Source organism: Leptonychotes weddellii, chromosome 1, assembly GCF_054177405.1.
Source record: "Leptonychotes weddellii isolate Sample4059 chromosome 1, ASM5417740v2, whole genome shotgun sequence".
NCBI lineage: Eukaryota > Metazoa > Chordata > Mammalia > Carnivora > Phocidae > Leptonychotes > Leptonychotes weddellii.
This window is the reverse complement of record NC_138369.1, coordinates 106,918,190-106,946,149: the sequence shown is the minus strand read 5'-3', so window position 1 is coordinate 106,946,149 and position 27,960 is coordinate 106,918,190. Positions and strand designations below refer to the sequence as shown.

Below are 27,960 nucleotides of genomic sequence, written 5' to 3'. Positions count from 1 at the left end.
TGAAGGGTGTCTAATGTTCGTAATAGGTATACAAGAAGGCTGTGACGTCCCTCATGGAGAAAATAACATGCGTTAGATGAGCTTTAGTCAAGCGTGAAGTTACAGGGCTGCTGACCGTAAGTTCAGTGTTAGTAAATCAACAAAACACAGACACCTGAAACAAGCTTATGTATTGATTAGTTGATAAAAATGTGACCAGAGGCTTGCAGAACAATAGCCCTGTATTTCCCCTAGGAGCAATGGTTCAGCATTAATTCTGTGTTAGTGGTGACTATAAAATCTAACTGCCACGAAGAACAACAATCAACTGTACTTGCTATCTTCCAGTTCCTAATAAAGATTCAAAAAAGAAAATTCAATTTACAAAAGATGGTTTTTCTATGTCAGCAACTAACTGGTACTTATAATGCAAAACCAAAGGGGCGGAGAAACATTAAAACCCATCACCACTGCATAATTTTGATGTGTTACATTAAAATTTATTAGTTTCTGAAGAGTATTTGACTAAATCCAAATTATTTCAATTCAAGTTGTCTAGGCCATATAGTTGGAAAATTAAAATTAGTGGGAGGGAAAAGTGAAAACAATCTAATACATTGACTTTAAGAACAATTACATATGCTTTATTCTTATTACCTGGACTCAGCTGGTTAATTCAATCCTTAGTTAGGCCAATTTATATCTACTCCACAATAAATCCTACATTATCCAAAAGCTTCATGCTTCTACTTACAGTAGCATAGCAAACTTGAAGTTCCTTTAAAAAAAAAAAAAATCACCATTTCACTGACTAATGTAAACAGCTCCTCCATGCTCTGGCCTAAGAATATTTAATGTTAGCCAACAAAGACAGCCAGCTATTCTTCTGAGGTGTCTGATAGTGGCAGCCTTTTGATTTTTATAGTTGTTTAAAGTATACAACCTTGTATAGTAGAAGACACTGAGCTGAAATTTCTAACTCACTTTCTAACCATAGTAAGAATGATATTTTTCCCCAGGGACCACCAAATATATATAAAAATTTGTACTAAATTCTGTAAGAATCCACAAACATCAATGAGAAGCTGACTTTCTTGCCATGCTCCAGACGTCTTTAAGACTAGACATACTACATATATTATAAGAGCTTTAGGATAAATATTGAGTGCCTGGGTATTATCATAGTAGTAAAAGTTAAGTCATTTTTTTATTTTTGAAAAAACAATTTTGGTACCATTACCATACCCCAAAAAAGTATTAGTGCTACTGGTAATTAAGAAGCTCAGAAGCTATAATTATGCATACTCTTACTGTGGAAGTAAGCAGTAGAGCTCTGAAAATGTGAGGGGGAAAACACCCAGGCACTTAAATCAATGAACATTTGCTAGGAGGAAACTTTTAAAATGACTGTTTGCAGCCTTGACAGAGTTGCATTAACATCAAATAGCCATATTTCTGTCCACTTACAAGGAATACTATAAAGAAGCAGTCAAACCATGTTTCATAAAAGGTGTCAGTATACAGAAAATGTCTTTTTTCACAATTAGAAAAATTTAACATCTTTAGTCAAACACTAGATGGGAAACAGCCTAAAGAAAAAAAAGACCTACCCATAACACCTATTTCAACTACAAAGCAAAATGCTCTGTGACTGAAGGAAAATAATTTAATATTCATTATCATTTTATAAGAGTAGAAGTCCAAGGAATGATATTATGCTCATAGGTAAACACAAGATTTTTCCAAAAGATTTGTAACTAAGGTATGCAAGACATAAAATCAAACTGCAAAACTAGTTCAAAGCAATTAGAGTCCAATGGTTCTCTTATGTTTTCTTTTATGTTCTTTATTTTAAATTGATATTTTAGAACAGTAAATTATCTTTCATAGCAGTGCCTCCTGGTCTGATAATATTGTACCTCCTTTCTGAATGTAGAGATTTAAGATAAATCAAAATGAACATTAAGGCATACAAACAGCTACTTTAAGTCTGCTCTTATTTAATAAGGATCTTTTTAACTCATATTCAAATACATGGAATGTTGGCACAAAACTGAAGCTGCTGTAGAAAGATCACAGATGTTCTGTGGGTTATTGAAACTTCCATTTCTCTAAAAACATACCCTTACATGGTCTTAATTTTACAAATTTAAGTGTTGAGAAAATGTCTAAATAATAAGTAACAATTAAAATAAAATGTTTATTTGTAAATTATGTACAGAATACATTTTACTTTACGACAAGGAAATGGGAAGAAGAGCCATCGCCTTCCAACCAATGCTGTTTCGCTTTCTCTGTTGGAGATGACTATCTTTCTCTGAGTCAGATGTACAAATCAGTTTGGATTTCCTAAGTTGGAAAAGGAGAATTTGTAGCTAAACTAAAAGTGTTGCTGTATTACTAGTTGGCTTGTTTCCACAAAATGCTTTTGAACCCTGCTAACTCAGAATCTTAAGAAATTTCCTGGTATACTTTTATACTCAACCAAAGCTTAACCATCAAGAACAAGGAGTTTAAGCATTTCATTTTAAAGAAACTGTGAAATGGCTATATAACTATGCACAATCTGAAATGTTGGGGTTTCTTTTTTATCCGTTTTAGTTATTTTGATTAATCTAATAGTAAAAAGCCATACAACTATCAAAAATGCCATTAATCTAAATATCATTGTGGAAAATGCATCTTTGATAACTATCAAAACGAATAAGACCTACTTATTGTAAAATTATCAAATAGATACAACTTATAAATGGCTTCAGACTGTACCAATAATAATATTCTATGAAATGAAGGACTGAATATAATTGTTTGGATGTCAAATACATTTCAGCAAATGGATTTAAAGAATGCTACAAATGTGTACATTAGGATGATCAGCCAACATAGAAAATCCAACCTCTTGCACTTTTAGTCCCAAATTAGTCAGGTTATGATTTTTCATGTGAAGATTTAGTTGTTTCTCCATCATTGTCTTCTTCCTCCTCTTCACAATCCCCATCTGTTTGCTGTTCCAGTTCCTCTTTTGTGATCATTTCAAAATCATTCCCATTTCCACTACTGTGTTGGGATCGGTCATCTTCCCTCCTGTCACTGTCTGTGTCTGAATGCCGTTCTCCACCTGAGCCTTCTGTTCCATGATTCCCTGGTTCTACTTTACCCTCCTCATCTTCCTTTTTCTCACTGTCTGACTTTTCCTCACTGTCGGACTTCTGTTGCTTTTTGGTTTCAGATTTCTCATCTTTCTTGAAGTCTGCTTTTGGTCCTTTATATTCATGTGTGTACAGAGGCCTGAAGGAGTCGATGAAGCCCACGTCAGCAGTCAGGTTTGGCAAGAACCAAAAGTGGTGCCTTCCTCCAGTTATGAGCCAAATGATGAGAAACAGAATGCAACGAGCTGTAGGAAAAAAATGTCTCTAACTGAATAACTCAAGCATTGACTCAGATAACGGGGAATATTTAACAAAAAACTGAAAAAATATTCATAAAGTTTATTATTTGCACATTACATGTAACTTGAATATAAACAATTAAATCCTGGCTAGTTTATGGCAGCAACCACAGTATCCTTGGTGCAGAGCATTCTGCTCTGATCCTGAGGGCACACTTTGCTATGTCGTAGATCAATAAGCATAGCCTCAGTTGGACGTTTAAGTATGCATGAGACCACAGTATAAGAAAAAGGAAATAAATGTAGTCAGGGATGAAGGATATTTTAAGAAGCCCTTAAAAGGGAAAAAACAAGGCTGCAGCATGACTTTCCTGGACTCTAGGCACTTTTGCCTTTGTGAGGCAATACCTCCATAAAAAAATATTAAAAATTATACTCTTTATGACCATATTGGTATAAATACAAATATGCATAGGTTCATTACTATATACATGTGTACATATTACTACTTCTGATTTTAAAAGAAATGAAAATACATTTCTACAGGGCCCTAAATATGTCACGGATCCAAGGCATGTGCCTACTCTGCCTGAACGGTAAGTCTTCTAAGTAAAATTACATACTTCTGAACATACCTTTCCTGGCTACAATTTTGTTAACTAGTTATCTAATTTCTGCTTATTTAGGGGCCATTCCTCTCCTAATATTAGGAAATAATAAAACGGTAGGGCTTGAGGTTACTCTCAAAACTCAAACTCGAAACTGTGGTTAGATAATGGAAGAATTTGAGAATTTTAAAGTTTATAGTAATGAGTTTTCACAAACACAAGCCTCAGTATTTCATATAGTTTTCTCTTAATTTACCAGTTGTACAGAGCTGTGTGATTTTTCCTGTTTTTTTTTTTTTTTTTAAGGTCATAATAATTATGTGAATGTTATGGACAAACAATTATGACAGATTTTGGTTTGTTTTGCTTTTCATTTTCTTTACAATTATATCACCATTTTCATGTCAGGTCTGAAAAAAGCTCAGCTATCTGTGCCTCCTCCATTAGTCTGCTTGGGATAACTAAAAGGAAATGGTTATAACTGCCTTGACTTTTATGAAGTAGTAATTACTATTTTCACAAAGAACATAAATATTCTAAAAGTCTGTACACATTGATGTCTTTTGAGGTACAAAGAGAAAAGGCAAATATGTTTGAAATTATGATTTAAGAATAAATTCCACTGATAAAAAGAAATAATGAATGTTTTTTAAGGAGGCCACATATTTTTTTCTCCAAATAAAATTATGATACTATGATAGACGTTGTAGGGTTATAAGACAGATGGTCCATAACTGGAAATCTTGACTCAAATCCAAAAAAAGAAAAATACAGAAATGGCACAAACTTAAATTCTCCACATATATAAATTGCGCACAGCAAAACTCCAACAGGTTTTATGTGGCATTAGATTACCAGGGGCAAACATGGAACAATCATGGGAAAACCACTGTGTATTTACTGCCATACTGCTCTTACACTAAAAAGGACACATTTAGAAAACTGTCAAAGGCCTTATACATATTCAAAGGCGCACCAAATATAATTTTGACCAATATATAATATTTCACAGGATAATATAAAATACCCAGTTTATAAGTGGGCTACAGATGAAAACTATTTGAAAGTATATTTGGACATGTATTGCATGGAGCACTGGGTATTATACGCAAACAATGAATCATGGAACACTACATCAAAAACTAATGATGTAATGTATGGTGACTAACATAACATAATAAAATAAAATTAAAAAAAAAGAAAGCATATTTGGAATTGCATTTTCTAACATAAACAAAATGTTGGGTTTGTTTTATAGTTTAATTCACAAGATTATTAATCCACAATGCATTTTTAAATTCATAGTATATTTAAAATGAAAAATGATAAAAAACACTACTAAAAAATGGTATTTTTAAAGAGCAAAATGATATAATAACTATAACTTATTGTGAATACTAGTTTAAATAAAAGATAAGTAATTCTATTCAGTAGAGTTAAATCTTCACTGAAGTTTTTCAAAGAGCTTCTAAATTTTCAGGGATTTGAGAACCTGAAGATAACCAATTTGATTCTATCTAATGTCAGATCAAAGTTTATAGCTTCTCATTCTTGATGCAGGTAGTATACTACCACTAGGTTAGCTGCTTCACAATCTTAAATATAATTTCTTGGCCTACAAATGTGCTGTGTTATATGCAGAAGCATCAGGGGACTTCCTTCCTCAAGGTGACTAAGTTAGAGGAGGGAAAATATGAAAGGTGGGTGAAGAAAGCTTCACAGAGTCAGAGATCACAGAGAGAAAAGGGAGGCCCATAAACATGATAAATTGAATGAAAATACTACATGAGCCACTGGGTCCAGGGATGGTGGCACTAACTCAGGACACCCTGATGTCCAGGGTGAATGGACATGCAGAGGAAAATTGCTTAGGAATAGATGAGTAATGCTTTATAATATAGGATACTATATATCACAGAACCTCAGAATAACATGTGCTCAGCTCGGATAATCAAAGTACGTCCTCTAACAACAGACGTTAGGTCAATACTCTGATGTTTTTTCTTTCTGTACAGGAAGTACTCTCTCACGTCTTGGTGGAAAGTGGATTTGTCATTTGGGGAAAACAATCAGAACTTAGTACCATATGCCAATATAAACTCTACAGGGACCAAAGAATTATATATAGAAGTTTAAAAATCAATATACAACTTTAGATAAGCTGAGAAAAATTCCCATTTCTTTCTCAAAGTAAAAGTTAAATTAGACCTGCTCACCCTATGTGGGAAAATCTTCAAAGACTAGGATTTTAAGTAAAATAATATTTGTTGGTTTTTTTCACAGTTTAAGTAACATACTCATTGTAAAAAATACAGACAAGTATATTCAAGAAAGTATTCACAACTATCACCACTATTTATATTTAGGTGTATTTCCTTCTAGTCAAACCCTCCCTGGCATTGAGTATTTCCATTTAAAAAAAAACAAACTTCCTAATTAAACAGGCAAAAAACTACATTATCTTAATTTTATTGTTTGATTACTGGTGATGAGAATTTTTCATGTATTTATTAATCATTTGTTTTTTAATTTCCTCATTTGAAGTGAGTTATTTTTATATTGGTTTCTTTTTAGCTATAAAGACCCTATTCATCCAGAAGTGTAAAAAAACATTACTTATGTTTTGTTTGATTTTTAAAAACCATTTTAAAACCCCTTAATGCATCTAGAATTTATTTTGGTATACGGGTGCAAAATTTTTCCCCAAATGGCAAATCAATTGTTTAGAATCATTTATTGAATACACACATAGAACTTAAACATTTAATACAAGTTTCATTTGCCTTAAGTCAATATATAAAAATGCTTTACCTAAAGTATTGTGCCTCATAAATGAACAACCCCTGTAAAAATATTAAAGTCTTTGTGGTGGCTAAACTTTAAAACAGATCTACATGAAGATTAAGAGACATTAAATACTTTTTCTTCACAATAGACCAAATTGAATTAGGTACATATTCTATTTCAAACTTGAGTCAGTTTTGGGATATGACCCAAAAAGTAGGTCCATATACTTCATTTGTCTACATTAGTTTTGCTATTAAGCTTTACTTGAAGCTCCAGACTGCAGTCCCAACTGCTTGGTATCTACCTTACTAAGGTCAAATTTACTGATAACAATACTTACCAACAGCAAGAAGAAGAATGCTGGCTACAAAACAGCCTGCACCCACACTGAGGTAATAAACACCTACTCTCATTTCTGCTGGCCAAAGAGGGAAGAGGGTGGCTGCTATCACTGCGATCACTAGAACGAGAAATGACAAAGTTACATAGATAACTCTGAGATTAAAATTTTAAATGGTGTGGTTGCAATAACAGAGAGTATTTTCCTAGGGGGTAGAACTGAAATGCAAACATACTGAAACATAAAAAATTGCCATTTTTATAGGTAAAAAATGGTAAATTACTAGCCATTTCACATAGTTCAACTTAACATTTTCACTATTGATTTTAGGTTAGGATTTTTTCTAGTACAAATTACATATGATTAGAAAAAAGTGTCTAAAAATGTGAAATTGTTAGCTCCTTAAATGATCGACTGCTACTGTTTTCAAGCAATGTCTGTCTTATTTTTTGAATATATCTGCCTACTGAATAGGGCAGCTTAAAGAAACAATCACCAGACAACACTAACTAAAAAATGATTCCGAAGATCCCTCCCTCAGGGAGGGGTGAGTCTGAGGTGCAGCTTTGACATTTACAAACTGAAAAGCTCAGCAGGTGATTCTGATAGTTTTTTGGTAGTTAGGGAAACTGGATACAAACATCTCCAGTTTTTTTCCAAGTACCATGGGACTACATGGAATAATCAGAAGAAATCGGAAGTCTGGTTTTAGGTCTTGAGAGCAACAGAGACCAGGATTCAAATTCTAGTTCTATCATTTTTAAGCTAAGTAACCCTGGGCAAGTTATTTAACCCCTTCAAGGCTAAGTTACTTTATATTTAATATGTGCCTCTTCCTCTTTTTTAAAGGTTGTCGTGAGGATGAAATGAAACAATGCATGTAAAATATTCAGCGAAGTGACTAGTACATAGTAAGTGATAAACAGTTATTAGCAATTTGGGTAGTATTTAACGGAGTTATTTTGAATGGGATCCTATGCTATCATATTTTTTTTTTTTTTTTTTTTTTTTAAAGATTTTATTTATTTATTTGAGACAGAGAGAATGAGATACAGAGAGCATGAGAGGGAGGAGGGTCAGAGGGAGAAGCAGACTCCCTGCCGAGCAGGGAGCCCGATGTGGGACTCGATCCAGGGACTCCAGGATCATGACCTGAGCTGAAGGCAGTCGCTTAACCAACTGAGCCACCCAGGCACCCATCCTATGCTATCATATTGATCATGCTTATTTTTTGACTATTTTTTTCTACTTGTTAAATACCCTCCTTCCCAGGCTCCCACCTTGAACTTATAGGAATAACACACACCCATGGTAAGAAAAACAATCCAAAGGTATAAAGTGAAGTCTTCATCCAATTATTGGTCTACCCCCAGAGATTACTACTGTTATGTTTCTAATTTATACAACCAGAGACTGCCTATGTATAATTAAAACTAGCTACATGGGATATTTTTCCTACAAAAATGAGCTTATATTCTTCTTACATTTATAATTTTTTTTCATTTAATCTATTTTAGATATTTTTCCATCAGTATATCCTACCTAATTCTTAAAAGCTGCATGGTATTCTAGTGTGCAGTTGTGCTATAATTTATTTCACCATTCTCCTATGCAGGAACTTGAATTGTTTCCAGTTTTATTCTATTACAGACAACAGTGCAACGAATACCAAAGTACTGTACATTTGTGCAACTGTGATTAGGGTAGTATACATAGGATATTCATAGGATAAATTTCTTGAAGTATAATTATTAGGTCAAAAGGTATAGACATTTAAAATTTAAAAGATAATTGCTAATTACCCTATATAGTCTGAGGGACTTGGATTAGAATAATTAGAATATGTGTCAGTGAGGGGCGCCTGGGTGGCTCAGTTGGTTAGGCGGCTGCCTTTGGCTCGGGTCATGATCCCAGGGTCCTGGAGCTGCATGGAGCCCTGCACAGAGCCCCGCATGGGGGCTCCCTGCTCCCTGGGGACCTGGGGAGTCTGTTTCTTGCTCTCCCTCTACCCACCCCCCTACCCTGGTCAAGTGTATGAGCTCTCTCTCAAATAAATAAAATCTTAAAAAAAAAAAAAAAAGAAGAATGTGTCAATGAACATTTTTGAATAGATACTTTGTATAACTGTATTAAGAACAGTCATGGGATAAATTCCTAGAAGCAGCACAGCTGCTTAGTGTCTGTGCATTTAAAATCTGAAAGACATCACCAAAATGTTCTCCATAAAAACTAAAACAATGGACATACAATCAACTGTTGGAGAGTGTTGGTTTTTTGTTAAGTGTTGGACCTTCACTAAGACTCGGTGCTATCAAACTTTGTAATCCTCTTAATCATGGTTGCTTTAATGTATATTTATTATGTGTGATTATGTTTTGTTCATGATTATTGATCACTGTATTTTTTTTTCTGTGGGCTACCTTTACTGTTTTTCTACGGGGTTGTTAATCTCTTAATTTTTGCTTTCATGTCTTGTAACTATTTTCCTCAGCTTATCATTTATCTTCTGACTTTATTTAAAGTACACCTCTTTTAAAATAACTATTTTATGTTGAATATTTTTCTTCACGGCTTTTGTATTTTTATTTTCCTTTCTAAATTTTAGAGATTGTACTTACCAAGAATTAATCCCATGACAAACGTTTTAAAGTGAACTGGGTCATAGATCCACACAAATACCTAGAAAAATCAAGAAACCTCAGTGCTTAAGGTTACATTAGAAAGTTAAGCTTAATTCTATATCCTCTACTACAGTTGCTTTCAACTTCTTAACATATAAGAACTACTTCCTAAGGTAAACAAATTTCTAAGACCCTTCCTTCAGTAGTAGGGTTTCTTTAGGTATTCATTTAGTTAGAAAATTATTTTCAAAATTATAACTTCTGTAATACACTTAAGTAAATTTCCACATACTTACATGAACTTAACAATTTGTTCATGTGTGCCAACCATTACTTATTCTCAACCCAAAGACTAGCAACTGTACAACTTTTTGTCCCTAATGTAATGGTACAGTTGTATAAGTAGAAGCAGTCTGGGCTAAGAGCACAGTTAAGATAGATCCAGCCAGGCCCTATTACAGATCCAGCAGCAATCAACTCTACCTTGTTGACTCCCATCAATGAAATGCAAAGAATCATTAATGAAGTTCATGCTTACCGAACATAAAGATTCTATGACTATCTGCCATAATTACATTGCCTACTCCCTTGGGGAGGGTCTATAGCCTGTAAGTTGGGAACCATTGCTTTAAAGCTTGATTTACTTTTACACGAGAGAAGTTTACTTCATTTAGAACAATCAGAACTCTGCTCAATCCCCATCTAAAACTCCTAGTTTTATCTTAGTTTCTATAAATATCAGTACTCTTCCATTTCCTGATTTTATTTTGACCAGAGTTCTTTGTTATTGTCTTTTTGACTTGGTTCTACTTCTAACACAGGGGATTCCACTCCTCTTTTTTAACTGCACATTTCCCCTGGAAATCAGATCCACAGACCTCACTTCTGCCAGTTAGCATTCTAAAAACCAAGATTTTAAAGACATTTCCCAGCTTTAAAAGTTTGAAAGCATGTTGCTTTCTACAGAATAAAATATAGTCTTTTCAAGAATGCAAGCACCCCTGCTTTTGCTCAGGCTGTTTCCTTCACCTAATAGATCTGTAACTTCTTCCCAGTGTACCTGGTAATCTGCCAGTCGTCCTTCAAAGCTCAGCTCAAGTGTTCAAGGTCTCCAGACTCTCCTTATCCTGTCTTGATTAAACTTAATATTCTTAATTGATGTTCTCAAATCGTAACACTCACCACACTGTGATACAGTAATGTGTAAAAGCTTGTATCTTTGCTAGAGTATAAAGCACTTCCAAGAAAAGAATTTATCTTATTTATCATGCTATTCCGAGCACCTATAAAAATGTCTTTGCATACAGCTAATGCTTGATGTTTAACTGAAGGTATTTGACCTTTCACATTAGGGAAGACCCGTGGTCTTCTATTACAGTGGTTCTTAACCAGGGGTTCACATCAGAATCACCCTGGAACATATTATACAACACACACACACACACACACACACACACACACACACTTAGATTCCGTACTATAGATTCTCATGCAAATATGTCTGGAATGAGCCAAGAGCACGTATTTTCTGAAAAGCCTTCCCAGAATTTCAAACTCATAGCTCTAGGAACCACTACTTTATATATACTACTTTTATATTAAGTATAACAGAAAAAATAGGTCTTGAAATCCACAAGAACTCAATGGCCAGTATATAACTCATGTTTTTGTATTGGTTAAATGACTAAGCAATCTTCATGGAAGGCTACCATCACACAAATCTCCCATTACAAAAGAAATAAAAACAATTTCCTTGAGTAAAGCATCAAGTAATGCTGAAAATTTTAGGCCCCTAGTGTGTCTGATTATAAGAGGCACAAAACTGTAGGTGTTCTCCATTAACCCTTCTACCCATTTTTCTTTGATGGTAAAGGAAATACTGCATTTTAGCTGGGCAAATGACCACCAGTATAAAAAGCACATTTCTAAGACTTTACTGCAGGTAGGCCATGACCATGTGACTAAGTTTTGGCCACTGGAATCCACACAGAAATGCAACTGCTAGCTTCCTGGAAGGTGTCCTTAAAGAGGAGGCATGTCCCTCATTCTCCTTTCCTCCTTTGGATGCAGCTATGAGGCTGGCAGTCATTTTGGACCATAAGGTAACCTTTACTAATTGCCTCAAATAGCTCCACCATAGAGCTGCCAGATCTGTACTATTTACCTTCAGACTTCACTGATTAGAGAGAAACAAGCATCTACTTTAAGTCACTGTTATTTCAGATTTCCTATCACTCATAGACAGCTAAACCTAATTCTGACTAATTTTCTTATACATTTTTTGTAATTCTAAATTCAGAGAAATTACTGATTTTTTTTTTTTAAAGAGTAGTATCTACATGGTTAGATTTACCAAAAGTACTTCTTTTCTTAGTAAAGTTACCAAAGATAATTCTAAAAACTCCTATGGAAAACTGAATTTCTATTTATAAGCTAGATACTCTCACCTCATTTCCATCCAGAAAAACTTGATCATCATGTGGCTCAAGTTTGAATTTTTTCTTAGTTTCCTTCTTTTTGGGAGTTCCTGGAGTTTCCTCCTATTAAAACACAAGTTAGACAGAAGAAAAAAAGACTTACAAAAAGCAAAAAACAGTAAGACATTCACAAAGTCAAAAAAAGTTTCACTTTTGAGACACAGAGATAAAAATTCTCAACCATGGTATTTATAAGAACCCTAATATAGTTATCTTTTAAGTGCTTGTTGCACAGCATTTCAAAAGTGCTCATATGCCAGTGATCATAGGCACATAATAATTTATTTTTACTTAAATGTAGCTGAAATCACCTTTTTGGGTTCTTCCTTTTCGCCATCTTTTTTTTTTTCTTTTTCTTTTTTCGTCTTTTCATCCTTTAGATTTTCTTTCCTGCTCTTTTTATCTTCTTCTTTTCCACTTTCGGCCTTTCCTTTCTCTTTTTCTTTTTTTATGTCTTTATCATACTTCATTTTCATTACTTTTAGTGCCCGGTGAAAAAACTGCTTCTTTAAAAGCCTATGGAAAAAATGTATGACATTCCGTTCCTTACCAACTATACAGATACAGACTGAAAAGAAAAAAACACCAAACCCAAATAAAATGAGCAAAGACTACATTGGTAACTCACAAAAGAAATTACAACTAGTAAATCAATGGAAAAATAGTCAACTCCACCTCTAAAAAAAAAAAAACCCTGTATTGCCAATGTGATTATATAAAATTTTTGTCAACCTAATTTTCATCATTTTTCAACTATATAATTTAGATATAACAGATTATAGGCTTGGAATTATCCTTATGAAACTTTTCTCTGAATTCATAAGAGTAAATCAAGATTCTTTTTATTTAATGTTAAGTCTCAAATTCAAGAGCAGACGTAAGAAAGGGGAAATTCAACAGTTTAAGAAATGTTAGCAGATTAAAAGTGTGCCCATGATTTGACTGATCTAAATCATGTCTTCAGCTGTCTTTCTTGATGTTCCCTCACTTCCTTCAAGTCTTCCCTCAAATGTTACCTTCTCAACTAGCCCTATCCTGTTTAAAATTACAAACCCACCCCAGCCCTCCCTCTTGTTTCCTCTTATCCTATCCATAGCATTTATCTTCTAACTTAACATACAATTTATGTCTGTCTGCCCCCTTCACTAGACTATAAACTACTTAGGTGATCTTTGCTTTATTCATTTATGTGATAAACTTAGAAGACCCAAAATTAAGTCAATCTAGGTGGTAGTTCCTTTCTAACCTCATAATCCTACTCAAGAAACTGGGTTGCCCTTACCTTTGTTACCTAAAAGCCATCCTTTCAAATCTTATGTTCCAATTTCAGAGTTCTTGGTTTGTTCCTTCATTCCTTCCTTGATAATGTACAACTACCAAAACACAACCTATAAGCTAGGTCTTATTGCCACTATTTGTGCCTGTTGACTACCCACCTTTCTACCTCCACTAATACCTGCTCCAACACATCATACCACTTGTTAAGTTTATGCTTCCTTCCAGCCCAGTGACCACTTATTTCTGGTCATTATGCTGTGCCCTCTGAGGCATCTGTGTTTTCAACTGCCTGGTTGGGCTTTATTCTGCTACCCAATTAGGTCCACCCCATGAACATCTCTACAAAACTAACTTTTAGGTCTTCTCATTTGGACTTCTACTTGTTCAGAAGATCTATATAGCATAAAATTGTGCAACTGTCTGAAATGTCCCAAAAACTCTACCATTAATACCTATTACCCAGGTGCAACTGACCCTTGAACAACACATGTTTGAACCACGCACATCTATTTACATGTGGTTTGTTTTTTTGATAGATACAGTATGCACTGTAAATGCATTTCTCTTTCCCATGATTTCCTTTTTTTTTTTTTTTTTTTAAGATTTTATTTATTTGACAGAGAGAGACAAAGCAAGAGAAGGAACACAAGCAGGGGGAGTGGGAGAGGGTGAAGCAGGCTTCCCGCTGAGCAGGGAGCCTGATGTGGGACTCGATCCCAGGACCCCAGGATCATGACCTGAGCCAAAGGCAGATGCTTCACCGACTGAGCCACCCAGGTGCCCCCCATGTTTTCCTTAATAACATTTTCTTTTCTCTAGCTTACTTTATTGTAAGAATACAGCATATAAGACACGTAACATACAAAATATGTGTTAGTCAACTGTTTGTGTTATCAGTAAGGCTTCCGGTCAACAGTAGGCTATTAGTAGTTAAGTTCTGGAGGAGTTGAAAATATGGATTTTTGACTGTGTGGGGGTTGACATGTTCAAGGGTCAACTGCAGACTATTAACCAGTCAAACTGGTGTTGAAAAGTTCACATTCAGGTACATGAGTTCAAATACCATGTCTACCACTTAACTAACTGTGTGGGTTTGGGTAAATTACTTAATTTTAGTAAAATTTCTAAAATGGGGTATCTACCTCACAGGGGTTTCTAGGACTAAATGAGAAGCACACAGATTGTTTATAGCATGGTGCCTGGAATATATGTACTCAAAGTTAGCATTATTATTGCTATAGCAAAATCTTAATTTTGTTTAATAGTTATGGAATACACACACACACAAACACACACACACACTTTGGTTTCATATTATTACATTACAGCATCAATCTATTCAGTAATAAGTAAAATTATTGACTTATTCCTTGGTAGGTCTTTAGAGAATGCCTAATTCAACTCACTCTATGGCTGGAAAAGTGAGATGATATTTACTATTATAATAAAATCAGTGTCTCCATTTATTTAACACATCATATAGTACAAATCACTCAACAAAGCTCTCTTACATTTTCACAGAACTACTTCCTTCTCCCAGTATGTTCTGTCCCCTTTGCCAGGATTGACTGTCCTTTCTCCCATTGTTTCCCAAGTAATCACCTATTTATGTTTCAAAATTTGATTAAACATTTCCCCTGTGAAGCCATTCTTGAAGTTTTCTCATCCCTGTCCTCCTTACAGAACGCAATGCACTGTAATCAGTCATAACTCTTCTCTAATAGGCTAGAATATGTACTTTGGGGATGGGGACCAAGTCACAGTCATCTTTGTATTCTTGGGGCTTGGAATACAATAGATATTTGATAAATTTAAATGGATTGTTAAAAGCATCTTGTACAAAATTATTAAATTGCTTATATTTTTTCTCACCTCGTACTTTTTTTTTTCAGGTTTTATAAACATTTATTGAAGCCAGACATGTGTTTAAGACTTTCACCTATGTGGCAATGGTGAAGTTTTATTAAGTGGTATATGAATGAGAGTGAGAAGGACATTACTGGACTAGTGGGTTGGAGATGCAAAGTCACATGGAGTTAGAATGGTGCTAGATCAAAGGTTCATACTCAAATCAGGCCATTAAGAGGCACAGAGCATATTAGAAAAGGCTGCTTTGTACCATCCTACACTTTCCTGTTTTCTTTTTTCTTCAGACTCCCTCAAGTCCACTTATCAGTTTTATAAAATGAGACTAGACAAATGTCCCTTCCTGGTTTTGTTTGTAGTCAGGCTGGAACCCATGAGGGCTGGCCATGCTTGTTATCAGAAGTGGCTCTGAAGAACTTAGGTGGTTATGCTTCTCTATTTTAGTGCAGAAAGGACACAAACAACCTGACATGAATGGGAATAACATATACAATGAAAAGTGAGTGTATCTCTAGGTCTTTAGGGCTTTTCATAGAACACGGTATGAAGGTTCCTAAAATGACAAGAGATGTGGGTTAATACTGGCTGCTCTGTCTGGGTTCACAGATTTAATATTCAAATAGTATTCACAGACGAATCCTTCATCTTAGTTTTTGTTTCATTAAATGCATCCTCATTTTGTTGGAGGAGACAGTATACCACAGTGGTTAAGAGCATGGACTATGGAGTTTGAGTGCTGGATTTAGAATTCTGGCTCTACCACTTACTAGCTGTGTGACCTTGGGTAAATTACCTAACTTCTCTGTTTTTGCATGTATAGCATCTCTTAATTTTCACACCATATATACAAAATAAATCTACTTTGAGGCAGGCAGGGAAATTTGCACTTTGGAGTTCTACATAAATGGCTGTAGAGAAAAATGCCAGCTATACCACTGTTAGCTCATTCCTGCCCCACCACTGAAACTTCCATTGTTTTTGAAAGGTCCAATAGTGACTTTAGTTTTTGGCAATTAAGAATTTTAAGAAATATTTGATAATTCTTTAACTTCACAGTTTTAAAACCAGGTTGTGAAACAGTGGTTTTTAAATGGGTCTCATCTGACTGATACTTTAAATGCCATTAAACAATACATTAGTAAATACTTTGTGTATCTCACTACCAAGGCTATAAAATAATTTGAAATGTTAAATTCCTACTGATTATAAACTTCAGTTTTGATGTTTCCCAAAGTACCAATTATGAAAAACATGGACCTGTTACTGAACTATCAATACTTCACCACGGAATCAAGAAAAGGCAGATGTTGTAGTTGCCTTGATTTTACCAGGAAAACATGAGCAACCACTGAACAAAATAAGGAAGGGTACCTGACTAATAACCCCGTGTAGGCACAAAAATAACCAACCAACCAACCGAGGCATAACAGGTCTATTAAGAATCCCTGCCAAAGTTCTGGAAAAGACTCCCTAGCCATTTGCCCTAGAAAAGAATTTTTTGGTTACTTTTGGCACTGGTATATGATTTTTATTGCTGATCTTTCAGTTCAGTCAGCCTGGCAAATGTACAAACATAATAGAACACAAATTAAAATTATGAAAATATCGGGCGCCTGGGTGGCTCAGTTGGTTAAGCGACTGCCTTCGGCTCAGGTCATGATCCTGGAGTCTCTGGATCGAGTCCCGCATCGGGCTCCCTGCTCGGCGGGGAGCCTGCTTCTTCCTCTGACCCTCCCCCCTCTCATGTGCTCTCTGTCTCTCTCATTCTCTCTGTCTCAAATAAATAAATAAAATCTTTAAAAAAAAAAAATTATGAAAATATCATATCTAACACCAAATAAATGCCATTTCCAGAGGTATTGAAAAAATCCAGGTTGCATGTAAAAGTTCTATTTGAGCTATGCTGTAATATCACTAGATTTAATAATAAAAATGGGTAAGGAGCTTCTGGACTATGGCGAGTATTTTGATATTACTATTTATGTTATCCGTCACTAAGAAATAAACACTACCTGTTGCAGTAGTCAACCACAGACTCCCTTGTTGTAAATAAAGCTTCCTCTCCTTTCTTGGCCTTTGCCCACTTTGAATCCAAAAGGCAATCCACTGCTTTTGAAGCTGAAGAAGAAATTTGTCATTTTAAATTTAGTATACATGGGAATTTATGTCTGTCTAAATAATAATTTATAAGACAAATATCAACATTCTGGCATCAGAAAATAAAACCAAATCCAGAGGAAAATGAGTTGGACATGATCACGATAAATAAACAGTTCCTTAAAACCTCAATTTATGGGCGCCTGGGTGGCTCAGTTGGTTGGGCGACTGCCTTCGGCTCAGGTCATGATCCTGGAGTCCCTGGATTGAGTCCCACATCGGGCTCCCTGCTTGGCAGGGAGTCTGCTTCTCCCTCTGACCCTCCCGACCCTCCCGACCCTCCCCCCTCTCATGTGCTCTCTCTCTCAAATAAATAAATAAAATCTTTAAAAAAAAAAAAAAACAAACCTCAATTTATGAAACATAGCAATAAGGGTCTTTTTAAAGTAATGCTGGGAAATAACTGACATTCAAAAATATTAAGTAAAATGTTATGGGAAAATGTTCTAAACAAAAACATTTAAAATAAATATAAGTATCACTCTTAATCAAATAATCACAATTAAATGTAGGCTAAACAAACCAAAAATCTTCCTCTCCCATGGTAATGGAAATTCTGTTATCAAGCTTTACTGTTACCCACTGAGAAATAAGCTCTGTGGAAAATCTACTGCTACCACCAGAAGAAGCTAAATATATTAGATCGGAAGAGAATAGCATTTATTTTTATTTTTAATGAACATCAAAATCATTAATCGTAACACTAAAGAAAGGGAAGATAACAAAATTTCTTCTCTGTAATGGCAATTCAATCTTAATCAATGAGACAGGCAAACTCAACCATTTAGTGGTTAGTGGTTGAGTTATGGGGCTATACTGTAGATGACATTAGCTTATAGTCATGTTCTTTGGGTGATGTGAAGAACCAAAGCTCCCACATTAGTTCCAACAGACTTGTTTCACACTGAATTCTACTCCAGAGTTTTAAAGAAAGATTATTTTCAAGTACATATACTATCTGAACAAAAGGTAGTATTAATACTGAAAATAAATCTTATTTTTAAAATTTGCAACAAATGGTATTACAAAGCACTTTCTTTTACCTTTTTTTTTTTTTTTTAAGAGGGAGAGAGCAGGGGAGGGTCAGAGGGAGAGGGACAGAATCTTAAGCAGGCTCCATGCCCAGTGAGGAGCCTATGCAGGGCTCGATCTCACAACCCTGAGATCATGAACTGAGCTCCATCAGGAGTTGGACAGTTAATTGACTGAGCCACCCAGGTGCCCCTTTTATCTTTTGCTGTTGACATTTCCAATCATAAAAGGAAAGAACAGAATAATCAATTGTCATATGCCCATCATCCAGCTTCATCAAGCATACCTGGAAAGCACTTTTAAAACACCTACAAAACTGAAATTTAATTATCTTCATAAAATATGTACACTAGTATCATTTTACTGATATAATCCTACCAATAAAATAATCAACTCGGTGCCCCATCATATTGGTGGACTTTGTTGGACAGTTGAATCGAAGATACTTGGCTACAGCCTTCTCTTCTTTAGATGGTTCACCAACTTCCTGCAAAATAAGAATATTTAATATAATCATTTACTTCACAAATTCACGCACTGAATTTACAGATGTGTTTGGCAAATCTTTTAAAGTGAAGTATAAGCCTTTCTTTCAAGCTTTCTATGGAGCAGACCTTGTAATGTATACAAAAGACAGAATAGAGATTTTTAAAATTACACGTGTTTTAAAATACATGTTGATAGGGTCAAAACCTGCCTCTTTGCCTCAGCTACAAGGCATTTATTTATTTTGAGTTGTTTTTCCAGTATGGTAACTACTTTGTACTAGTTCACCTTCACTCTTGCCTGATCTGTTTATAAGCCACAAAGCAATAATTTAAAAGATTAAGAGGTTGCCAATAGTGAGTGCCCAAATGTCAAAAGTAAGTAGAAACAGGTGCCATAAATAAATATTAAGTAATAGTCAAAGCTATGAACCCTGAACAATGGACAAAAGACTGTAGGAGGAATTCTCAGATTAACCAAAGAGAGCTGTCTCAGTGTGGGAGCCATAAGACTATTTGAGACTCTTTTCTCACCTTGTCTTTCTTCTTTTCTTCCCTAGTAGGGGTGAAGCAAAAATAAAAATGCAATAAACAGATAAATTATAATCTAATTTAACTCATTAATGGAAGTACACAAAGAGTTTGGAAAGGCTGCTTTAATCCTTCCCTGTTTGCTTTCTTCCATTCCTTTCTCCAAATTTTCTATTATCTTCTTCATTGTTTATCATTTCCTATCTTCTTTTTATTTCCTTACATTCTGAACTACTCCTTTAAGTTGACAATTCCTCCTGTGTACTTATTCTCACCACCCATATACTGAAGAAAATGAAGGCAGTCTACATTTGTATACATCTTCAACTTGTATAAGTTGTCTTATTGCTATAAGCTACTGTAACAAAAGTACTGTCTTTAATTTCATGTTTAAGAATGATACATACTCAAGCACTACTTCCAGCAATGTATTATCTAAATGTGAATGATTTCAGGAAGGTCTGTTTCTTAACTAAACGAAGTGCCAAATATTAGTAAAGAATTATCTGCCAAGAATGTAGGATGCTGAAAACAATTAATGCTACTAAAGACAGTTATGTTTTAGACAAGACATTCTAATAACACAAAATAGAAAAAAATGATCTACTCAAATCATCTGTCTTTACGTCAGTTTTCCTACAAATTTTAGGTAAGTCTGAATTCAGTTATGTTTGATGAAAATGAGGAAACAAAAAACCAAGCTTCCAGCTTCAATTTTATCCTGAAAAGGAATAATTTGTTGAAGTGAAAGCCTGTGCTTTGGTTGTTAAATCACCTGGTAGCTACTTCTCCTATTTCTTCCTCTGCATTTTCCAACTCCTCTACTTCCAATTGCCCAATTAATAGTGCATGATTCTTATACTCTGCTAGTAACCCATTTGGGGGTTATATGTGGCAATAAAAATTAAAAGCTCAAACCATTCAATCCAAATGAAGACTACAGTAAAAACCAAATATCTGTGTGAATAAAAAGCCTTTAGTTTTATATAAAAAATATGTATCACAGAAAAATCTTAAAAATTTACATTAACACTATTAACAAAATTAATTAACAAAATGTTACACTCCAAGTTCACTAACAGCTACAAGGTTCATAATGATTTGGAGCTTAGCCACAAAATATACTTTCTGACAAACTAAAGGGTGAAAAGTCTGTATTTCAATTTTTGAAATCACACTAAAATATATTGATATGTATTAATATCATATGTTAAATGGTAGTATTTAATTGTGCTTGTATAATACAATGCATTTCTAGGAGGCTCATCTATTAGTAAATAATATCCCATATATTCATGGTACAGCCAAAAAAGTAATACTATAAATAGTTGAAAATAATGCGATACTATAAATTAGCTTATGGAAACAATTCTATTTTATAATCACACCCACATATGCTCAATTTTTTTCTCATTTGATACATCTGTTGTCAAGTTTTATGTAATTAATAAGTTGTTACTGGGATATGCTTGATTGAAAATGACCATGTGACATAAGTCTAAATAAACATAAATTGTTCAAATACATACTTACTGTGTGTATACCTTAGAATACCTCTGGGTGTTTCAGTTAATACCAAAATTTGTAAGGTGTAATAACTATACTCTATTACAACTATCCAAAATAGCAATTGTTATTTTCCAGAAACATGTATTTTCCAAGCACATCAACTTTATATGTGACAAGTTTATACTCATACTGGCACTCAAACTATTTACTAAAGAGAGGTATAAATGTACTAATCTAATGATTTTTTTGACAGAGGCATCACATGTAAAATCTGATATAAGGATACATAAGAAATGCAAAAGTTCATTCTATTATTATACAGTAGGGAATCTGATTCTACATGAATCCACAACACTTTTAAACCTCATTTTAACAATTAACTTCAAGTTCACCAAAGTCTTCAAACAACCTCAAGACAGACTCAAGTAATCTATTTTTATTCCTTTCCCCACCTTGGTAAAGGTACTACTAAATAACAATGAACAGAAGAGACCCAGAAAACATGGACTTAGATAATCTTTCCCAAGTAGACACAGTTACTTATACATTGATACTTTTTTAAAGTATCAAACTTCCTTTGAAAATGACAAGAAAAGTAATGAAGTCTATCAAGATATTGGTATAACAGAACTGATAACCTTCCTTGATCCTTAATAAGTTTCTATTTTCTTTTGTGAATTATGAAATGTTCATTATATCACATATAAGTTATACATATTGTAGAATGCCTTTAGGTGAAAAGTATAGAATTTGTGCCATCTGCTGGGGCTCTGAAGACAGAAAGAAGGATTGCTATAAAAGACTACCAAGAGGGGCGCCTGGGGGGCGCCTGGGTGGCTCAGACGGTTAAGCGTCTGCCTTCGGCTCAGGTCATGATCCCAGGATCCTGGGATCGAGTCCCGCATCGGGCTCCCTGCTCCTTGGGAGCCTGCTTCTCCCTCTGCTTCTCTCTCTCTGTCTCTCCTGAATAAATAAATAAAATCTTTAAAAATAAATAAATAAATAAATAAATAAAAAGAGGGGTGCCTGGGTGGCTCAGTCGGTTAAGTGTCTGCCTTCGGCTCAGGTCATGATCCCAGGGTCCTGGGATCGAGCCCCGCATCGGGCTCCCTGCTCCGCGGGAAGTCTGCTTCTCCCTCTCCCACTCCCCCTGCTTGTGTTCCCTCTCTCGCTGTGTCTCTCTCTGTCAAAGAAATAAATAAAATCTTAAAAAAAAGACTACCAAGAGAACATGACCGTGGGAAGCTGGTTAGGTAGAAGATCTTGCCATGGAGTCTTCACTCTCACTGCTCCCCTGCTGCAGCCTAAAGTGTATAAAACAGTCATCCTCTTCCTGTTTATACATTAGACTATAGTACTTCCCTTCTTTGTTCCCTTTTGATGTGAACAAATCTTCAGAATATTTTCATAACTTTTCTAGAAACCTTCTAACAAGAAGTGAAGGCCTTTGGGAATAGCATCAACCACTAATAAAGAGAAGCCAGCTCATCAACCCTCAAATGAAAAGAACTTCATAGCTCAATCAGTGAGCTCAAATGTCTCAGAAAGAGAAAGCAAAGAAAGAGCCAATAGGTTTTGAGGCTGGACTGCCATCTTTGCACCCAAATACCAAAATGCTGGCTGTCACAACTCACAATCCAAAATTATATAAGTTGAAAGTTTGGTTAGAACATTCTTTTTAAGTTCCTTAACAAGTACTATTTTTACTGTAGATCAAGATGCAAATACAATAATGAAATAGGGGTGTTACCATTTTTAACTATATATTATTTTAGCCAGTATCTATGATAACCTTTTTGGGAAAAAATATTAGATAAAGAGTCAATAAGCCAGTCTTCAATCTTACAGAATTTTTTAAATTGCTATATTCAATAGAAATAAGCTTGGTTGATTTGTCGAGTGAAGGAAGCAAAAAAGAAAAAGATTAGTTCACAAATCATAAATTTGTATCTTCATACAAGCAGTATAAAATATTTGTGAAATGCAAATAGATTAACAGTAAAATCTGAAAGTTGGAGGGGACCTTAGATAAATCATTTGCTTAAAGTCACACAGCATATTACTAATAAAGCTTTTCAAGAGTCTCTGTATCTTGACTATGACAGTGCCCTTCTGTAAATACCCCACTGTTTCACTCCTATTGCAAGCCCTTCATTAAGCCTCTGGGGGAGTTTTCAGACTTAGGACTGGCTTCTTGGGTTCCTTCTATTTTCTTCAGAAGGTCTGAGAGAGTCAGATTGTATGGTCACAAACTTTCTCTTTCCTTCCCTTTTCTGAAATTAAGCATCAAGGCCCAGGATATGTCAGGGTTTTACTGCCAGGCAGACAGATGGGTGCAATAAAATTAACTGAGATGAAGATTATAAAAGTTCTAAGAATTAGTAAGCCATTTAAATGTCCCAAAACTCAACTGAATACACGTAAGCAGAATACTAAATGGGATGTTTCTCTCTTTAGCAGGGACAAGTTATGTTAAAACTTTATGTTATATAATTTAATATAAAAATTTTAGGATTAAAGCATTTTGGAATAATTTATTTTTATTTTATCACTGGGGAGGTGGAAAGAACACTCAATTGGGAATTAGAAGACTTGGTCTAAGTCTGGTTTTACTACCTTGACGAGTGACCCTGGATCAAATCACATAACCTCACTGAACCTTAGTTTATCTATAAAATGATGGTGACATATTAGATCAATACGTTTTATACCTAGCAAACTTTTAGATGTTGGTCCTAAAAATAGCTTAAAGGACCATGAGGTATGGGATGATGGTAGTGGGGTACTGAGGTGACAGGGCTTTGGGCCAATCATCCTGCTTTTACATAAGAACTGCATTTGTGCAAAAGGATTCCAAACAAATTCTATTATCTGAAAATCCTTCTCAACTCTAAAATTTCATGATACCAGCATTCCAAACCAGTAAGCACTTTGTTAGCCAACAAGCACATACTGTATATTCTTAAAAACTTACATAATTCATTTCTTAAATCTTAAAATTATTTTCAAATGGTCCATTAATTTGATTGACATCATTCTCATTTTGAGAATCTCAATCATTAAAATTTCCTATTATAACATTAATAAACATGTAGCACACTTCCAGTTTTCAGTGATCAGTAAAGTGAATCCAAGAAGAAAATGTGACAAAATAGTCCCCTTCCTTCCAACTTTGATGGGATATCAGAATCTGAAATTATGTAACACTAGAAAAAGCAAATAAATTAGCTACTTTTCTAAACCCTGAAATTGTATCAATCATTTCTCCCAATGTACAAATTACAATTCAAGGTCACTTGAACCTATTAAACATAAAAATCTTTTCTAAACATGAAACATCAAGTAACAAACAACAGGAAATTCAGTTGATATTACAGACTTTTTTGCCCAAAGTCTTACAATAGAATCTCTTCTGTAACTTAAACTCTGAACTTTGTCATTACATTTGATCTTTTTGTCTAAAGCGATGCCAATATTATAGTTTCTGATTTGGGACGGGGTGGGTGGAGAGAAACCCAAGGTTGTTATATTTTACATTTTTATTAATTTGTTAAACACTGCATAGTAGTACTCCAAGTAGCACTCCCAAGATCTCCACAACATTCTAGCGCAGCTATGTATAAACTTCCAGGACGGAAAAAAACAAATGTTATATATTTTCATTTAGCAATATGTCAAGCTGATTTTTAACAATAAGATCCTCACGTATTTATCTGATCCTCAAATAAACAATATTAGGTAAATAGCTATACTTTATGGAACTCACAACCTAATGGTTTATTTACTGGATAGCTGTTAGTCTTTCTTCAGCGTATCACAGTGGTTAACAAAAACCAAAACAAACTATCCTAAATCCTTCCTCCTTTTGGAGAAGGGAAAGGAAGGAGTTATATGCCAAACACTCTTTTACTAACTTCTACAACCTTTAATAACAAATCACTGACTCACCTATTTTTCACAATAACTCTACAACCCTTTTTTGAGGCACATATCCTTTTTTAAAATTTGTAAATTGAAGTAACTTGCCCAAAGTTACACAACTAATAATTAGTCAAACTAGGGTACAAACAGGCAGTCTGGCCCAAGTTTTAGCTCCCTGCCACTGCCACTACCACACAGCTTCTTCGTCTACCTTACTGTTTAATATAAGATCAAAACTGAAAAAAGAGCAGCTATTCAAAAGTAAGGATCACCTTTACAACAATGTTAAACGAAAGTTGAAATATACAAATAATGTCTATTAAAGGGTATAACATGTACTATATGCATAAATTTAAGTAATTACAAATCTAACCAACAACTTCAATACAAATTCTAATGAAAGTATTATATATCCACACCCAACCAATAATCCTAAATTCTGAAACTAGGAATAGTATAATTAGAAACTTCTTCCATAATAATCTTAAACCCTGGTTTGATGACCTGTTGGAACTTGGGGGAATTTGTCCCTTTTGATTGTCTTCTGTACTTTGTTAGGAACTACATTCTTACTTCTGCTCAATTCCAAAATTCCAAATTTACTGATCACTGGCATCTTTTTTTCTTAGTACTTCATAGTTTTCCGGAGAATTTTAACGTGCATGGCTCAAATCACCTGTATAGGCCAATTAAGTGACAAAGGTGTTTTTTTTTTAATGGAGGAATAAAACACTAAACAGAAAAAGTCATTCTAAGCAATGAAATACTAAGAAACAGAAAGTAACAATTTGTGATTAGTATATTAACAAATTACAACATTTTATCAATTTATGATGACATATGAAGGTTTCTAGGCAGATAAAATAAGACAACTGACTAATAAAAACATCCTGAGTCTAAGATGTTCCTCTATTTAATCCTCTTGGCAAAAAGCTAGAACAACAGGGGGAAAACTGCAGGGAAGAAATGCACAGATAACATATATGTGGAACAAGGGACGGATGTTATGTAGGTTATGAGGCTAACACACTAGCATGTGAAAGGTTTCTGCATGACCAGGTCGCTGCAGTACCAATGAGGTTGTGTTTATTTACACTGTATCGCCTGAAAGAGCCGGAAAGCTTCGATTGGGCTATTAAGTTAGTAACACTGAAGAGAAAGGAGGGTATACGCAACTGAACATCTGGATAGGCAGACCGTCGGCCGGGCCCCCGGGGCAGCTGACCGAACCCAGATTACTCCCTCTCCTACGTTCCTCCTATTTATTTGCGCACAAAGAACCGGCTGCTTTAGGTCAACCAGTCCTCCATCTCCTTCTACCCTAATTACCATGGCCTTAATTTCGGGATAACTAAGGCGAGAGAATGAGGCAGAAAAGGGAGGGGAGGAGCCCGGGGAGGTCGGTGTCTGAGCTCGGGAGGAGGCCGACCTCTCAGCGCAGGCCTGGGCCGGAACAGTCACAGAAACCCTACGCTGGCAGCCGCGCCTCCGCGGCCGATTCCAAGGGGCGCCTTTTGCTTTCCGCCGCTGCCCCACCACGTCCGCCTCGCTCTCCTCCGTCGCCAACACCGCCCCCCCCCCCAGGCCCCTCACAACGACGCAGCCCGCACCCGGAGACCTCGCAGCGGAACCCCAGCTTGTGTCGCCCTCGGTTTCGCTCGCCCTTCCAGGGGCTTCCCTCGCTTCTTCTACTGCCGAGCGCTCTGAAGTCCCCTACCCCAGGGCTCGCCTTTACTACCTGGATCCGCTTCTTGTGTCGCCTGCGTTCCGCCATGTTGGCCGCTCCGCCCGGTTCCCTCTGACGTGGAGCGAGGAGGGGGGCGGTGGAAACCTCGCGAGAGCGCGCGTGGGCCCGTTATGTAATCTGGCGGCTGGCGCCCGCCGCCGACCCCCCAGGAAGGGGGAAGGCCGGCGAGAGGTTGGGTCCGCCGGGCGGGCCTTGTTGGCGTCTTCTTTCTCCTCTTCACTCCTTTTGTTGCAGGAACTGGAAATCTCTGGGACCAAGAAGGGAATTGAGAAGTGGTTCAGAGAACAGGAGGGCTGGAGAGTCCTTGGTTCTCAGACCCGACTGAGCATCTGAATCACCTGGGAAGTTACTAAGATACAGATTCCCGGGCCCCACCCCTCTCAGGGTCAGTACGTTTGGGGTGGGACCTTTCACGGAGAGATTTACTAAGGTCTACGGAATTCCGGACGTCTCTGTGGCAATTCCTATCTTTTCAGCGAGTTCTGACGCACCAACGAGACTTGATCCATATGTAAATTCTTTTAAACCCATTTAAGAGATGGGAAAACAACTGAGGGGCAGAGATATGAACTGATTTACCTAAGTCTCCACAGTTGGTAGACCGGCGGAGCCGAGACCTAAACCAATTTTCTTTTTTCCATACAAAGTACGGGGTAGTAGGGCTCATCTTAAAGTTTGGATTCTCCATTCCATTTTCTACCTTGTTTCTCGAAACTCACCTTTAGAATCCGAGAGTCAGAATTTAGGGAAGTACAAGCAACTAGTAAGATAAGTGGGAGAAAGAGTCTAAGAAGTTGGGAGGCAGGCTACATAGTCTGGTGAATTACTCTTACTACTCCAACTATTATTATTTTAGAGATTCTCAGTCATGCTTACAGCTTAATTTCAAAATATATTGCATGAATGTTTATTTCTGTCTTCTGGATATTTCCACTGAATGTCCAATTAAAAGACCATTTCCCCAACAAAACCTGCCCCTTTGACTGTATTTTAAATCTCTGATAACTTTATCATTGTTCACTCAGTTACTCATATTAGAAACCTTGGAAGTATCCCAAACATGCTTTGCTAATCGGTTACCAATCCAGTTGATTCTACAACTGAGATGTTTGGAATTCTTTCCCTCCTCATCATTCCTACTGCCATTTCTTTGTCAGGTCTTTATCATTACTTACCTGGACTATTGTTGCAAGAGCCTCCTGATCATTTGCCCCAACTCTACCCTCTCTGCTAC

The 27,960-nt window shown here is 35.8% G+C and overlaps 1 protein-coding gene across 1 annotated transcript; it reads right to left on the bottom strand.

Moving 5' to 3' along the window:
- Positions 1 to 457: 457 nt before the first annotated feature.
- SEC62 (SEC62 preprotein translocation factor) lies at positions 458 to 26,876 on the bottom strand. The gene is made up of 8 exons (XM_081829354.1): positions 26,718 to 26,876; positions 18,912 to 19,020; positions 17,357 to 17,462; positions 12,512 to 12,716; positions 12,171 to 12,263; positions 9,721 to 9,781; positions 7,103 to 7,222; positions 458 to 3,373 (listed from the first exon to the last, which is right to left on the bottom strand). Exons 1-8 carry the CDS (start codon positions 26,751 to 26,753, stop codon positions 2,907 to 2,909), a joined length of 1,197 nt encoding a protein of 398 aa, XP_081685480.1. The 5' UTR covers positions 26,754 to 26,876; the 3' UTR covers positions 458 to 2,906.
- Between the last annotated feature and the right edge of the window lie 1,084 nt (positions 26,877 to 27,960).